The sequence below is a fragment of the Citrus sinensis genome, chromosome 3, assembly GCF_022201045.2.
Source record: "Citrus sinensis cultivar Valencia sweet orange chromosome 3, DVS_A1.0, whole genome shotgun sequence".
Lineage (NCBI taxonomy): Eukaryota > Viridiplantae > Streptophyta > Magnoliopsida > Sapindales > Rutaceae > Citrus > Citrus sinensis.
The window spans coordinates 40,537,474-40,554,182 of NC_068558.1; the positions used below are offsets into that span (position 1 = coordinate 40,537,474).

General features: G+C 34.6%; 1 protein-coding gene across 3 annotated transcripts; it reads left to right on the top strand.

Annotated features, from left to right (window-relative positions):
• Positions 1-860: 860 nt before the first annotated feature.
• On the top strand, positions 861-13,148 carry LOC102613279 (general negative regulator of transcription subunit 3). 3 transcript variants are annotated; one of them, XM_006479021.4, is made up of 16 exons: positions 861-1,187; positions 1,804-1,935; positions 2,881-3,018; positions 3,532-3,582; positions 4,145-4,234; positions 4,322-4,468; positions 4,742-4,852; positions 6,092-6,148; positions 6,863-7,588; positions 9,104-9,262; positions 10,440-10,605; positions 11,075-11,220; positions 11,870-12,148; positions 12,248-12,382; positions 12,489-12,670; positions 12,875-13,148. In XM_006479021.4, exons 1-16 carry the CDS (start codon positions 1,095-1,097, stop codon positions 12,939-12,941), a joined length of 2,679 nt encoding a protein of 892 aa, XP_006479084.2. In that variant the 5' UTR covers positions 861-1,094; the 3' UTR covers positions 12,942-13,148. The 3 variants fall into 3 exon arrangements, with proteins under 3 accessions (XP_006479084.2, XP_006479085.2, XP_006479086.2); XM_006479022.4 differs by having other exon boundaries at positions 2,902-3,018; XM_006479023.4 differs by lacking the exon at positions 6,092-6,148.
• The last annotated feature ends 3,561 nt before the right edge of the window (positions 13,149-16,709 follow it).

Consider the following 16,709-nt stretch of genomic DNA (forward strand, 5'->3'; position numbering starts at 1 on the left):
CAAAAAAAAATTCACTAACCATTCTCGGTAGTAACAACTTTGCATTTCCAGCAACAAGTTTGTTTTTTTTTTAATATGATGAGCAAAGCAAGTCAAATTTAGCAGGCACTCAGATCCACACTTTCCTATCTCCTAAAAAATCAACTCTATTATGTATTTTACCTAAAAAAATTTAGTGATTTTTAACTTATTTTGATAACTATTGCAAATTTTTAGAACATTACACATTCTTATCAATTAATTAGAGCAAAACCCAGCACCTATTGAACAAAATGCAAGACAAAAATTAAACCAAAATTAAGCTTCAAGTTTCGATGGAAATACACACCTCGTATGCTCTTCAATGACCGATTGCTCAAACGTCGGCCGTCGACAGAATTTACTTCTTAACATGCTTGATCTTAGAGAGGTTATTTCTTACTATATCACAAGCTTATTTGAGCTGAATCAAGTGGATATTATGTGTTTTCAAGTGAAGCCGATGAGAAGAAGTGGAGATGGGTCGCTACCCCCCAGTTTTCACACGGTTCCATGTTTTGCATCATTGTGCATCATCCAAAATGCACAATGATTTTTCTCACTTAGTCACTGGACATTTTGGATGCACAGTGACTTATTGAAACAGTCAACAAATTCTTTATAGTTAAAAAAATTTAAATTATTGCAATTACATTTATATCCTTAACTATCAAACGACACTCTAATGCTTATATACCTTAGGGGTGCTATGTGTCAATATATCTCAACATTCTCTCTAAGTGTAGCAGGTACAAACCTCGGGGAGGTATCCAAAATTTTCCCTTCAATAATTTTTCGTTGGGCCATGAACGCGTACAGATCTTGACACCTCGGGCCTTAACGAACACAAACAAACGAACTCTGCTGTAATCCTCCAGCGCCACGTCTTCCTCTTCAAGCCTTCCCCACTCAATCCATCAATCAGAAACCGAACCCTAGGAGGACTGACTACTGACTCAACGACTCAAAATCAAAACTGCATCATTTATTCAAAACCCTAAGCGCCGTTTGCATTTTTGAATGCTGGGAATTCCCTTCCGAAATTCGGTTCTTCACTTTTATACGATTCCATTGAAATGGGCGCCAGTCGAAAGCTTCAAGGCGAGATCGATCGAGTGTTGAAGAAAGTGCAAGAAGGCGTCGACGTCTTCGATAGCATCTGGAACAAGGTATTTGTACGCTTATTATACGCACACTTATCCATATCAATAGCAAGCATGAATAAAGGCTGTAAAATTTATCGAAAATTTAAACAATTGTCCTTGCATATTGCTAAATCAATTTTGAGCGGCTTTTATGTTTCATTTTTCAACAATGTATACGTATTGCATTGCTTATTGATGTGTAAAAAGTTATGAATAAAAGAAATTGTGTGTGCATGTGTAAAGTGATTGATTTGACTCTAGTTACTTGTTTCTCTCTTTTCTTTACTGCTTGCACATTCATAAATGATTTGGAATATGTACAAGCTTTTGTTAACTTGTCTGCACAATCTGAGAATTTTAGGCTAGTTGAATTGGATTCCTTACTTTTCTTTGCCTTGTCCTATTAATTGTCTTTTTGGGGAAATTATAAATGGTGTTGTTTTGCATCTTTGAATTTTCTAAAATTCTCTTGTTGAATTTGACTTAGTTTTTGTCATTTAAACTTTGAATTAAGTTTATTCTTTTTATTTTTCTTTCAATGTTCTCTTTTTGGCATTTATAGGATATTGGCAATGCGTTGCTCTTAATTTTTATTTCTGTCAATTTGTTTCTGCGCATGATTTGGTTTTTTTGGTTTTAGGTTTATGATACAGACAATGCGAACCAGAAGGAGAAGTTTGAGGCTGACTTGAAGAAGGAAATCAAGAAGCTGCAGAGGTACCGAGACCAGATCAAGACATGGATTCAGTCAAGTGAGATCAAGGACAAGAAGGTTAGTCTCAGTCTTTTTCATCATGCTTTCCTCCAGTCTCAGTCTTTTTCATCATGCTTTCCTCCATCTTCCATTTGCGTGACTGCATAGTTTTGAGATCAAGAGATGTGCTATTGTCTGGGAATTATTAATTTTAATTGTTTTGGCTTGGTTAAATTCTGCTCATGCATGCTCAAGTACCGTAACCGCATTATTTTAATTAATCTAGTACTTTTGAACTTTAGCTGTGCTGCCATTTTTTGTTTTTGTCTTTGACTAGTATTTTAACTATAAAATTGTGTAGCTTAGATGTGTTTTTGGTACATCAAACTTGAAACATTCCTCAAAACTAAGGAAAACATCATGTGTTACTTATACAGTTTTGCCTCACATGTCTTTGTACGACAGTTGATTTATGCTTCTAGGGAAATAGACAACAGGATTGGTCATGAAAGTATTTTAGTAAGGGAAAGCTATTAAATATATGTCTTATGATTCTACCACAGTTGTTGATGACTTAATTTTACATTGTTGAAATCAATATATTTGCTTTCATGTATTGGTCTAAGGCTTTAATAATTTATCATTGTGTTGTGTGCAACTCCTTGTTGCATAGCTTTATGAGGTTAATAGTTGAGTGAACTGGGTAGTTTGACCTGTGCTTTAATATTATGTTTCTATAAACAACATATACACACTCGAAGAGTGAATGGTGCATCCATCTACATAGGCTTTATGATGCCAAGGATTTTTAGTGTTTTCATTTTTTTCCCTATTTATTTTGTACCTTGGCATGATTCATTTTAAGATCGACTAAAGAGAATAAATGTTTGTGTCACATCTGGTATCCGATGTCTGCTATAGATTTTTCAATTTCTTTAATAGTTGTATTGATTTAGCATATTAGCTATTTTATGGAGTTGGGGTCGGCAGTTAATCTTTTTCTTTTGGTATATGTTGACATAGGTCAGTGCCTCTTATGAGCAGGCTCTGGTGGATGCTCGGAAGCTTATTGAGCGTGAAATGGAAAGATTTAAGATATGTGAAAAGGAGACTAAGACAAAAGCATTTTCTAAAGAAGGATTGGGACAACAACCCAAAACTGTAAGTTTTGCACGCTATGTTCTCTCTCTCTGCTTCTTTTTTAAGAAATTTAACCGGTCAGCCTTGGGCAGATTCATGGTGTTTTGTACAACTCATCCAAAATTAAAGATTCTTTTTTCTTTTTTCTGTTATGAGATTTTTGCTCTGTCTGAAATTTTAGAGGAAGAGAGTGAAGGTCTGGTTTAAAAAAGGTTTTTCTTCCATGCTTATCATACTGCAGTGAAGCTGGCTTCTAATGGCTGTCTCTACTAGAAGAAAATCCTTGCTGTACTGCCCTAGAGAGCATTCTGACAGCTTTTCATGGAATTTGCACTTACCATTTTGCTGTTTTCCTTGTTATCCTCTATTGTCATCTTGCACACCTTGTACATTGCTATACCTTGCTGTTAAATTGATAATTATTTTTTCTAAGAGTATGCTTTGTAATTTCAGTAATCATTTTAGAATGCTTTTGTAATCAAATTACTTATTACACCAGTTTTTTGTTGTAAAATCCTTTTTTAATTTATGAAGGATCCAAAGGAGAAGGCCAAATCAGAGACGAGGGATTGGCTGAACAACTTGGTATGGAACCAGCCCTTTTGCTTCACTTTTATGTCTCTTGTTTCTGTGCTAAACAATGGGTTTAACGTAGTGCAGTTGCATATGCAGAAATTTGTTTTTTAGTAGTACTAATCGTTTGGCTTGTGCCTGATTTAGCTTTTATTGGAAACTTATTTATGCTTCTCCTATGTTGTGCATTTGGGTTGCAGCTGATTTTGTTTTTTCTTTTCATTATTATCCTTTTATACTAAGTGCATTATCATTTGGCATAAAGTGAGAAAGTTATCAAGTAGGCTGATGATCAAGATATTTAGCGAGTGGCACTTAGGGTGTTATTGTCATTCTGTTTCTATGTGCTCTCTCTTTTTGCTTTTTACTTTGTTTCCAATGTCAAGGCTATTAAATCATTGTATAATGCGTTTGTTGCTATTTGATATTGTAACGACGTTTTATTTGATTGAATTAACTGTGCCTTATTTTTCTTTTTCTTTTTTGCAAGAAAAAAAATTGAAATCTCATTACTTCTTAGTATTTAAATTGCTCTATTGTAGTTAGCTATATAACAAGTTCTGTTCTTGAGTAGGTTTCAGAGTTGGAATCCCAGATTGATAGTTTTGAAGCAGAGCTGGAAGGGCTAACTGTGAAGAAAGGAAAGACAAGGCCACCGAGATTGGTCAGACAAAATGGAAAATCATATCCTTTAAAATGACATAATTTCTGTTCACTAATTTGTTGACAATGTCCCACTTTTGTTCTTCAGACGCATTTAGAGACTTCGATTACTCGGCACAAGGCTCACATTATGAAGTTGGAGTTGATCTTGAGGCTACTAGACAATGATGAATTGAGTCCTGAGCAAGTCAATGATGTCAAAGACTTATTGGAAGATTATGTGGAACGTAATCAGGTTTTTATCACTCAAAATTTTATCACATCCTTTTTGCAGCTGCATGTTTTAGTTGCAATATTGAGGAGTTGCAACATTGAGGAGGATCTCTGTAATGAATCTTCAAAATTAATAAATTTTTTAGTTTCTTCTGAAAAGAAAAATATTGGCAAGAATCTGCCTACCATCTCATTTATCTTTTCATTGTTTCTTTTATTTGAATGAGAGGCTATTTACGTGCTAACTTCTGGGTCACTTATAGAAGCTTTGTACTTTCTATATTCTTTCTTGTAGGATGATTTTGAAGAATTTAGTGATGTTGATGAGCTTTACCACTTATTACCCCTGGACAAGGTGGAATCTCTTGAAGATTTGGTTACAATTGGTCCTCCTGGTCTTGTCAAGGTGAAGTCTTTCTGCCATTTCATGTGTACTTTCTAGTTCTTGTATCATGTCAAAGGTTGAAAAATAGCCTTTTTTTTTTAATAAGAAACTATGAGTATTTGTATTAATAAAAAATGGACAAAATACACTTTATTAGTGGACCAGGTATCCATCCAAAATCAATCAAAGCTATGCAAAACAGTATCAATTCCCAAAAGCCTGATTCAAGCCACAAGAGACTGCCTGACCCTATACAAAAATGAGCAGAATACACTCTAAAGCCCTAAAAATCCCCTTTAAATAATGTAGTAATGGACCAGGTTTAAAAATAATTGTTGGTTTTGGAATTTTAAGAATGTTACTCCTCATTGCCATAGGTATGTGGTAAAAGTTTGGAAACCCTGTCAGTGTTTGCACTTCTTGTTGGATGTGGCCTGTCACTGATATTTTGCGCAATCTATGTCAATTCTATGATTCTTTCTTTTTTGCCCCAATTCAGCGACTCAGAAGAGATGACATGTCCAATAAAAGTTTACCACTTACCTTGCAAAAATTGGTTTGAAGAAAGTTTATACTCGATTATCAATTTCCTTGTGGAAAATGTTTTGCTCTTTCTGGGTTCTTGCTATCTGTCTGTGCATTATCGTGCTTCATTTACTACCCTTTAATGAAATATTCTGATAAATATTTCTATCATATCATTGATGCTTCATCTTTTATATTACTGATTGTTCTGGGTATTGTCTTTTTTTGTAAACAGTGCCTTGTTGCTTGATGAATTAACTGATAGGTCTTGGCATATATAAAACGCATTGGGCTACTTTAGTGCAGTATTGGCTTTTAGGTTCATCATTAGGCTTGCTGTGATAAAATAAGAGTTGAGATGGAGCGAAAGAGCAACTTATTTCTAATTAGCCCAACCATTCAACAACAATTATAAAATGGTCTCAATTTGTAAAACTAGGATCAATTCACTAATTTGTCTGTGATTTTGTTTACTTAGGGCTTTGAATATTCATGCATATCATCCAGCTATAATATACTTTTGCCTCTGCAATTGTGGCTCACTTCCTTTCTATGCTTCCTACATGTAAAGGGGGTGAAAAAAATTCTCGGGTAGCTAGCAGTGACTGACTTGATTTTCTGAGCTTTGGGATTCTATTGTGTTCATCTCCCATGATATTTAGCAAATTAAGTCGTCATTCTTCCATTTTAATTTATATGAAAATTTGTAGTAAATAAAATTTAACTTGTTGGCAGGGTGCACCGGCTCTTAGCTTGAAGGCTTCGTTGGCAGCATCAGCATCTCAAATGCCTGTAGTTTTTCATTTTAGTTTGTTTGCTTTTAATGTTATTTGGATTAGCATTATTATGGTGATTTGTGTTTTGAACTTTGGATCTGTCAAAGAAATTGAAAAGGCGATAGAGCATGAGGCCACAGTCCATCTCTATTTTATTTGATTTGTTACCAATTTAAGGATTCTTGATTCCTAAGTGACTGCTGCCTGTGGAACTTTTGGTCCATTGTCCCTTGTTTATTTTCCCCCCAAAAAAATCATGCTAAGGACGGCTTATTGAGTTAAGAGGTTTGATGAAACCAGACTAACATGGTTAGTGTTTTAAATGCCTCCAAATTAAAGAGACCCTTTTCTTAATTTTGTATTATCTGACTTTTTATCTGTGGGGAGTGGCTTGTGTGAGGATCATTCTGTTTATTATTTCCTTGCTGTTATTTGGTTTTTGACTTGTTACATTACATTTTAAGGCAGCATGGCTGTTTTATTGATTATTATTGGTTCTGGAAGTTTTCATTTGATTGAAACGCTTTTTATTTTTATTTTTGGGGTTCTGGGGGTGGGGTTGGAGTTGAATCTTTTCCTCTTCTTTTAAACTTGGACTTCGACAGATGGATTGTTTCAGTTCTAATTTATACTGCAACTTGTTTAACTTATGTTTTTATGCTTCATTAAATTGTTTTTTTCCCTTTCATGTCGCTGTCATGTGTAACATGGTATCTGGTTTCCTTTCTAGGCTACCGTCATTTCCACGCATCAGCAAGTTACCTCTGTCCAGGAGCAAGGCGAAGATACAGCTTCCCAGGATAGCAATTCAGATGTAGCTGCTAGAACTCCCCCAGCAAAAAGCAGTGGAGTTGGTTCTACTGCATCAACACCAGCTGTTGGTCCGGCAACTCCTCTTTCGATCAATGTTCCAGCACAGACTTTGTCCAATGCATCAAACACTTCACCAGTCCTTCCAGGTTCAAGTTCTGTAAGAGGTGTCTTTGATAATACAGGTCCCATTAGTTCCTCACCTCCTGTAAATCTGACAAGTTCTACAAAGGAGGAAGATGTTGGAAACTTCCCTGGTCGTAGATCATCTCCATCTCTCACAGATGTAAGGGTCATGGGTAGAGGTGGTCTCTCCAGCCAACCATCATCTAGCATCCCTCTTAGTTCTGCCACTGCAGTTCCAAGCAATGGTAACATTGGTGCAGTTCCTTTAGCCTCAGATGTGGCAAAGAGAAATATTTTGGGAGCTGATGAGAGACTTGGGAGTAGTGGCATGGTACAGTCTCTGGTTTCCCCACTTAGTAACCGAATGATCTTGTCTCAGGCTGCCAAAGGTAATGATGGAACCGGATCAATTGATTCTAATAATGCTGGAGAGACTGTGGCTATGGCTGGCAGGGTTTTTACCCCTTCTATGGGCATGCAGTGGAGAACTGGAAATTCGTTCCAAAACCAGAATGAACCGGTTTGTCACTTTTTACTGTCTTATTTTGTTCTTTAATATGCAGTTCTGTGTTTGCTATTACATGTACGTGCATCTGCATCTGTGCTCTATAGTAGAAGATGTTCTTTCAACTTTTTCTGGAATCCTTGTAACTCTTGAATATTTCTGAGTTCATAATACTATTGCTTCAGCTGACCTTAACGTAGGATTAATTGGGAATACAATTAGTAGAAACAAGTGGTACTTGTAGAAGTTTGAATCTGTGGAAAATTGAGTTACTAGGCTTCTAAGGTTTTGTAAAAAGAATTAAAGTGAAGTCTATGTAACAATCAGTTAGCACGCTACTAAGATCTTGTAGAAAGAAGTGAAGTAATACCTTTATATGATCAAGTTTGCATAACAGTGAGTTAGCAGGCTGCTAAGATCTTCTAGTGTTTAGTATTGCGGATTCTATTGGGTATTCCTCTGCCTTGAAAGAATATTTTAAATTTGAAAAATGGATAGCTGAAATGCTGGGGATTGAATTAAGATATTTGAAGTTCACATATCGCCATCCATTTTGGTTTACAGATTAGATGAGTTGCGCCTTTGGCATGGAGATCTTTTTTATAGATTTTAAAAGTTTCTTTCCACTGGTCCTGGTTTTTGTGAACATCTTGCTCAATTTTTGTAGTCCCCATATTGATTTCTAATATATTTCAAGTTTCATTTCTTTTTTAAAAAAAGAAAAAAAGAAGTCTTCTAGCCCTTACAATTGGATGATGATAATCTGGAATTTGGTAGAATAGCAGGGTCATGAACCTATAAATGTTCTTAGTTAAAACTTTCTTGATGAACATTATTGTTACTTTTGTTCATTAAACAGCATCCGGTTGTTCACACGTACGCAAAATAATAGAGGAATTGACCATGAGTTAGAATCCAAATTGGATGATAGATGTGTGCCTATTTGAATGTTGCATACACATCCTATCAAATTTTAGAAATGTCACCAGTTAATGTGTCTGCTGGTTGTAAAATTTGAACCATGTGTTACTTTTTCTTTTTTTCAATGAACTGTTTCAGGATCTTAACACAAGAGTTAGTTGAAGATGATTTAGAGTTCTATTTGGAAGTTAGATTGCGTCACCCAAACACTAGCTGTCAAATTTTGGAAATGTGATCAGTTAATGTGTGTTGGTTGTATAATTTGTAGCATATGTGTGCTGTGCATGCTTGAATAGATTAATAGGTTTTCTGTAAATAGTTCATCATTTTCTGTATGCTCTTATTGTATTACTGATAATACATGAAAATACATAAATTATTTTCATTATTGTTATTATTATTTCAAAGAAGCAAGAGAACTTCTATCAAAGTCAAACAAGATTTACAGAAATGCTGTGTAAATTGTCCACAAAAATAAGGACAATCTGTCCTATATATCCCAAAAGGAGGGAAAATAAGACTTAGCAAAAAGTATAACTCAGTTTGAAACTGTGCGTCTATCAAGAGGCACTATTTTATTGTTGGAAGTTAAATTTATGTTTTTTTCAGGGGCAGTTTCGTGGAAGAACTGAAATTGCGCCTGATCAGAGGGAGAAGTTTTTGCAACGACTCCAACAAGTGCAGCAACAAGGTCACAGCAATCTTCTTGGCATGCCTCTTGGAGGAAATAAGCAATTTTCTTCCCAACAGAACCCACTTTTGCAGCAGGTGCGCTTTTGTGCTAGAGATTTTTAGTTGTTTGCCCTGCTTGCTTTGATACAGTCAGTCTAATGAAAAATTGATTGCCAGTAGCATTTTTAGATAGTGAATTTTGTGACATTAATTTGGGATTTTGAACCATACCTTTATAAGTAGTTAGTCCATATCGTGCATGTTATTTCTTATTGTGAGTTGTTGTGAAGCTGGAATGGATCTCATTGTGTTAATGGCAATGGCTCCAACATCACTATCTTCGACATGCAACTGTTGTTGCATGTTGCGTTTGGCAGTATAGGTGCTTTAGACTATTATACTCTCGAATAACCTTGATCTGTACCTGTTATTCTACAAGCATACACAAATTTGAAACTAATTTTTTATGATGTTATGATTTTTTAGTACATCTCCCTTACTTTTTGCTCCTATACCACTCTTGTTAGGAAGAACCCTGAGAGGAAATTTCTAAAAGTCCTTGATTTGGATCGATTATTCTGTTGGTATATGCATATTCTGTAAATGCTGACACAGGTCTAGTCACTTTGTTTATCGTAAATATTCTGGATCAGCAATGAAGTTAGAGTAAATATCTCTGCTCATAGAAATAAACTGAACTCTTAGTCAGAAAGAAGTGTATCTCAAAGTTTACAACACATTTATTTATTTATTTATTTTTACGGTTGCATGAGGTAAATTGAGATGTATGGATAAAAGATAATGATAAATTTAACTTCTTCATTGGGTTATGACTCTCTATGCTTACAATAGTTCTGCTTCATCCCCTGCATTACTTGTTCATTGGTGTCACAGCGCTTTGTTGACCAGTACAATGATTGCTAATTGTTGTATATGCATTTTTTTTTTTTAATCTGCTGGTGCTTAATCTGTTTACATTAAGATATCCACAAGCTAATTCTATTATATCAGATGTGTTATGATTAAAATAATTGTGTGGTACTAAATGATGTAGGGTTACTTTAAACAGTATAAGAAAGCTGAGAAACTGTAATTTTTATGTTGGTGTTGTACGTAGGGGTATGTAATTTATTTGTGCTGTTTTTGAGACGGTCCTTCCATATACACTTTCCTCTGATTTTATAAATTTTATAATTTGTTTAGCAATGATATACAAGTACTTTTTTTTCTTTTTTTTTTCCCTTGTTTTCCATGCGATATTGTATTTGTACAGTTTAATTCTCAAGGCTCATCCATCTCTGCACAAGCTGGTCTAGGACTTGGGGTTCAGGCACCAGGTATGAATTCTGTTACATCTGCCAGCTTGCAACAGCAGCCAAATCCTATCCACCAACAATCTAGTCAGCAGACGTTGATGTCAGGTGGCCAGAAAGATGCTGGTATTTTCTTTCTGGCTTTTCATCATCTTCTATATTCTTCCTCCAGTCTTTGCTTAAAACTACAAATAGACTATGTCCTTTCTTTCTGGATACACTGCTTATTGGATCTTGGAATCTTGGAGACACCTGTACATCTGTTTAACTGAGTTATGCTGTTGTCATAACATCCCCTCTTTATTTGTATTTTCAATTATATCCACTACTTTTCTGCACCCACCTTGTCTTCTTTATCCTTAATAACAAGGTAAGGCTCAAGTTGACACAAATATTACTACCGAGGTACAAAGTTTATCTTTTGAGAAAAATTCTAAAGTGTTAGGAAGTTATCCATTGTTAAATTTGAGTGAATTTGGCGTGAACCAGGGAACGTGAAAGATTTATAAAAGTATGAGAAGCGTGATAGATAGCTTGCTTGAACTGATATTACTTTAGAAACTTAATTGTGTTTGCTTGTTTGTGTATGATGCAGATGTTAGCCATTTGAAAGTAGAGGAGCCACAGCAACCGCAGAATTTACCTGAGGAGTCAACTCCAGAATCTGCTTCTAGTCCTGGGCTCGGCAAGAATCTTATTCATGAGGACGATCTGAAAGCTCCGTATGCAATTGATTCTTCTGTATGTTCATTGACTCTTATTCGTTGTATACTGTTCTGTCTTTACTTAACGATATTTATCGCAACCGGCATGAGCATTGATTGAATTTCGTGTTTTGTGCTGCCTAGCTGATCGTATTTTTCGGTCCATTTGTAAAATTTAGGGCTTGTTTGGTTTAGTTTTCAGATATAATTCCTTGTTTCTGACATGGATTTTTCAATTCCGGAAAAAGCTTTAAAATTATTATATTCTGTGCGTTTTCAACTATCAGAATTACAACTCAAATTTTTGGACTTTTCAGATCGTGAACCAATTGCCACCTTAACCTTAGCCACATTTTTAGAATCTGCTGTCTAATTCAAAAATGTAACATACAATTGTCATAAGATGCTATTTATTTTTCCTAGAACTTTGTTATTATGCTGACTGTAATTGCCTGATGATGAAATATGCCAGATTTGTTTGTTAAATATTTCGGAGCACCCGTTTAGGATGCATCTATTTGCACTGGATTATAAGCTGTTTAACATATTATTATAGCTGTTTGTTTTGGACACAATTCTGGTGTATTGATTAGACGACAGTTTCATGTAAATATTGACAGTTTCATGTAAATATTGTCTTAAATGTGGAATAATCAAAGTTTCTCGTAAACACTTCTTTACTGCAGACGGGAGTATCTGCCTCTTTGACAGAGCCTGCTCAAGTTGTCAGGGACACCGATCTTTCTCCTGGACAACCCTTACAATCCAGTCAGCCTTCCGGTGGCCTCGGTGTTATTGGCCGGCGAAGTGTTTCTGATCTTGGTGCCATTGGTGATAGCCTGAGTGGAGCAACTGTGAGTTCCGGCGGCATGCATGATCAGATGTACAATATGCAGATGCTTGAATCTGCATTTTATAAACTTCCACAGCCAAAGGATTCAGAACGCGCCAGGAGCTACATTCCAGTATGATGCATAGTTTATTCAGTTCATTGAATTTTTTGACTTTGGACTCTGTCTATTATGTGTGGGGTTGAACAATTATAATTTGTTTGTCTTGTACAGAGACACCCTGCTGTAACACCTCCTAGCTATCCTCAAGTCCAGGCACCCATTGTGAGTAACCCTGCTTTCTGGGAACGATTGTCTCTGGACAGCTACGGTACCGATACACTGTTCTTTGCATTTTACTACCAGCAGGTGATTTTTCTTGTTACCTTTCTATGATGTTATTCCTATTTATGCCATGCATTTTTCTTTGATATAATTTAACTAGCGTGTTCTCACATCAACTGTTATACACCAGAATACTTACCAACAATATTTGGCCGCTAAAGAGCTAAAGAAACAATCTTGGAGATACCACAGAAAATACAACACATGGTTCCAACGGCATGAGGAGCCTAAAGTTGCCAATGATGAATTCGAACAGGGAACTTATGTGTACTTTGACTTTCATATCGCCAATGATGATCTCCAACATGGATGGTAAGCTGGATTTGGTATTTTATAATATAGTCAGTTTTTAAATGCGTCTAAATTCTGTTGGTTGGTTGCATGCATGATTTATAGTTGTATGCTTGTTAACTGCCATAATTGGACAGACAGGAAGTGACAGTGAGAATTGTCTTAATAGTTTTGGTTGCAAAACTAATTTGATGGTAATCGTAATCAATCAATATTGGTTTGCAGGTGTCAAAGGATCAAGACCGAGTTCACTTTTGAGTATAACTACCTTGAAGATGAGCTTATTGTATAGCGACTGAGTAGAAGATGCTATAAGATTGACCATGGCCAGCAATAGAATTTGCAGCTGTACAATTTGTATTGATTACACTGTTCCATAATGGTCTATGAATTGTTAGGCTGTGTTTCATATCCAGCTTTTACATGTTAATTGAAGAGACTTTCCTTTTACCATATGACTACTGAAGAATATCAATGCATTTTCTCTTTCCAAACGTAATTAAGTGCTTGCTTTTTAATTGTGCTTGCATAAAAAGAATTTTGTAAAGTTGAGATGAACATAGCAAATCGAGATTATTCGTTAGTCATTAGCAGTAACAATAAACTTAATTTGTTATTGGTGGTTTATAAAATTATAAGTGATTGTGCATATTTGTAATTTACTTTACTCGTACCAAAGATGAAATCAAAGATTATTTAATGGTGCAAGTGTCAAAAATCTAACCGAGAGTCAAATGTTTCAGGGGTGTGTTTATTTGTCAACCACTCAACGTGATGCGTTGTAGCTACTAGCTAAGAGATGAAGCCATTTCTTATTAAACCCAAATTTTAGTTATGAGACAAGTCTAGCTGATTACTTAAAGAGCTTGTAATAAGTAAAATCACTAAACAATGAAATGAGAGAGTTGTTAAAGCATTATGTCTTTCGAAATTGGTGAAATCAAGGTATCAACGACATAACCATGTGGAGTTAAATTAGAAGCGGACAACCTTTCATTTTTTTTTTCTTTTTTTCCCTCTAAAGTAGGAAGAAAAAACTGTGGGTGTGGCACACCCATCAATTTGGACATCCTTGTGTAATTTACAATTAATTGCCATCATTGTATCTTCTTTAAACAACATCCTTTGATCACAAGGGTTGTTATTAAAAAAAATTAAAAATTTAAAACCGTTCATGTTAAGCAATCGGCTTCCTATGAATCCTTCCTAGAAAGTTCATGAAATTTGACTCTACAATTGGTTGGTACAAAAACTCTAGCCCACAGTCCTTTTCGGGGGGAAACAAAAATACAAATCCTTGTTTAAAATGCAATTTGTGCATTCCTTTATTCAAAATTAGACAAACATTAATAAATAAATCTGGAATATTGATATGGTCATAGACATGCAAGCCTCCTTTTCCCCCTACTTGCACAGGAAAAATAAGAAAATTAAGTTGTTACTACATCCCAAATCGACCCATTAAACATTATTTGAAGAGGATTCTATCAAATTACTTCTTTTAACCAAAAGATAACTTAACATTTTAAGTGGAGTAGGATCGATCGAATGTTTATTTACTGGATGTTGGTAAGATTCATAACAATGTGACTTGCATCAACCTAAGAATTGTTAATAAACAATAAATTGATAACTTCTAATTAAATGATTATGACATTAAATTTTTGTTGCAATTAATTTGCAGAGGAAAGTTTTATGCACTGTTTACTGAACAATAATAGGAATCAGAATGAAGGAATTAGAATCAATAAAGTACTTATTTGCTCAAATTGAAGCTGAGAATGAGAATAAGTTGCATGGGACCTATAAAAAATTTGGATTGATTGTTGGGATTCTATTTCTTCATTACATAATTAAAAAGAAATTAAAAATACTAATGGACAGCAAAACAGAAAAAGCAAAGAGATGATGTCTCTATCAAACAACAAACCCTACAACTAATTCCTTATAAAATTAGCCACAACCAAATATCACATTATTATTGAATGATATTATTCTTTATTTCTTTTCTCATTTATAGGTATCTAAAAGCCATCCTCCTTTCAAATAAAATCATTTTTAATTTATGGTTTCGATTTATTATTCTAAGTCAGAATGTTCTATAACATAGAATGTCATAACAATTACAAATAATACTCCCAACATCCAAATTTAATATTTAATTAGTGTGGAGAAGTTTTATTAAAAAACACCTTCTTATTGTAATCCCAAAGATGAATGACTTGCCAACTTTATGCACCATAAAAATTCAACCGGTGATAAAAAGAAGGGTTTTCCTATGAACTTAAATGATCACAAATTTTTTTGTTTTAATATTACAAATTTTCAATTATTAATAGTTTTTTGGCAACCCTTTTCAGGATAAAAATCAGATGACCTGGAAATCATATACACACTTTTGAATTTTGATACCGCTGTGGAAGTTGATGTGGAAGCTAGTCAGAAACTTATCCAAACAAGTGGGGAATGTTTGAAAGAAAACTTGTGTGAAAATCAATTAATGGGAAAAGAAAAATTTTATAATCCCAGTTAAAGTGGATCAAATCAATAATGTATATTTAAGATTTAATTACAATTACGTTTTTATTTATTAATTATCCACGTAAAGTTTATTTCAAAAAGAACACTTTGATTCGAACTGAATTCAAGGCACTTCATTTTAGAATTTCATGTACTTTTTTCATTTCCAAAGCAGGATTTCCAGTCATAACACATCAATAACTTCAAGAAAAGAACTAAAGGAACTTAAGTAAAATAGTGCAATAAATTCAAAAGAATAATAATGACTCATAAAAATTTGTATGGAGTCCTATAATCTCAAAACTCAATTGACCAACCAAGAAGAAGTTGAATTATCAAAAATAAGATGTGGGGAATGAGAGGAAGTTGTGGATAGCTTTTATGGGTCGTTGTAGTGGAGGTCATGCACACTTGCTTATCTTCAGAGTTTGGATTAATTCGGCACTTTCGTCATATGCTTAGTTTCACGACATCTTCTATCTTATTTTCTCGAGAAAGTGACGCATCACCAATCGCCATGTCGGCATTTGCACTTCTACTAAAATTTGGGGAGTCATGAAGTAGCAGTTTAATATAATCACATGCTATATATGATTGAGAAGTAAATGCAACAAAAAAATATGCAATCGCGTTTGAGTTGTGTCACACATAATTCGCACACTTCAATTTCCAAGTTGCTTCTCAATATTTCGAAGAGAAGGTCAAGGACCTTTCTGATTAAATGAAATAAATCAATTCCTTTGTCTGAGAAATTGTAACAAAAAAGGGGATCCGAACGTTATTGATCCTTCAAAAGTTTACAACAGCTGCCAAAATATTGAAACACACGTCAGTTGCCTGCCACCTGTTCAGTCGGTTCTCAATCTCAAAAATGCTGAGTTCATCCAATCCAATCCGAGCAGATCTTGTCGGCGACCGACCGCTTTGAAAAGTGATTTTAAAAATTGACATTAAAGCTATTTAACTTAAAACTTGAATTAATTTAAAAATATCAAATAGTAATACACCAAGGCCCCCCAATTCTAAGTAACAGAGATATTACTTATTAAAACAAATAATGAAATAACACCTATCAACTTTAGGAACTCGAAATAATATAATGAAAATGTACCCATGTATTCATATATAATGTTTTGATTCTTTTGATTATATAATTTTTTTCTTTTGAAAAAAATACAAAAAGCTGAAACTAGATCAAACACTTTATAGTGATTCGACATAGGCCATTGTGCACAAGGCAACATGGGTTGTCAGAGAATGGGCAACGTCATCAAATGTGAGATTTTCATAGCTAATTTTTTTTATTATTTTTATTATTATTTCCCTTCATTTACAAGTAAAATTTGTGTAAAGTCAAAATATTGTAAGAGAGGAATTAAAAGGGAATTTTTCAGGTACCTTCCTCCAACTCTAATTTATTGCAAGTTAAGCAACGTGTTTCATTTAATATTCGTTTACCTCTTGTGCTGTTACAAATACAAAAACCGCGCCATGGCCTTCTGTTAATACGCGTTATTGGTCATTATTCTATTCCTTTTTC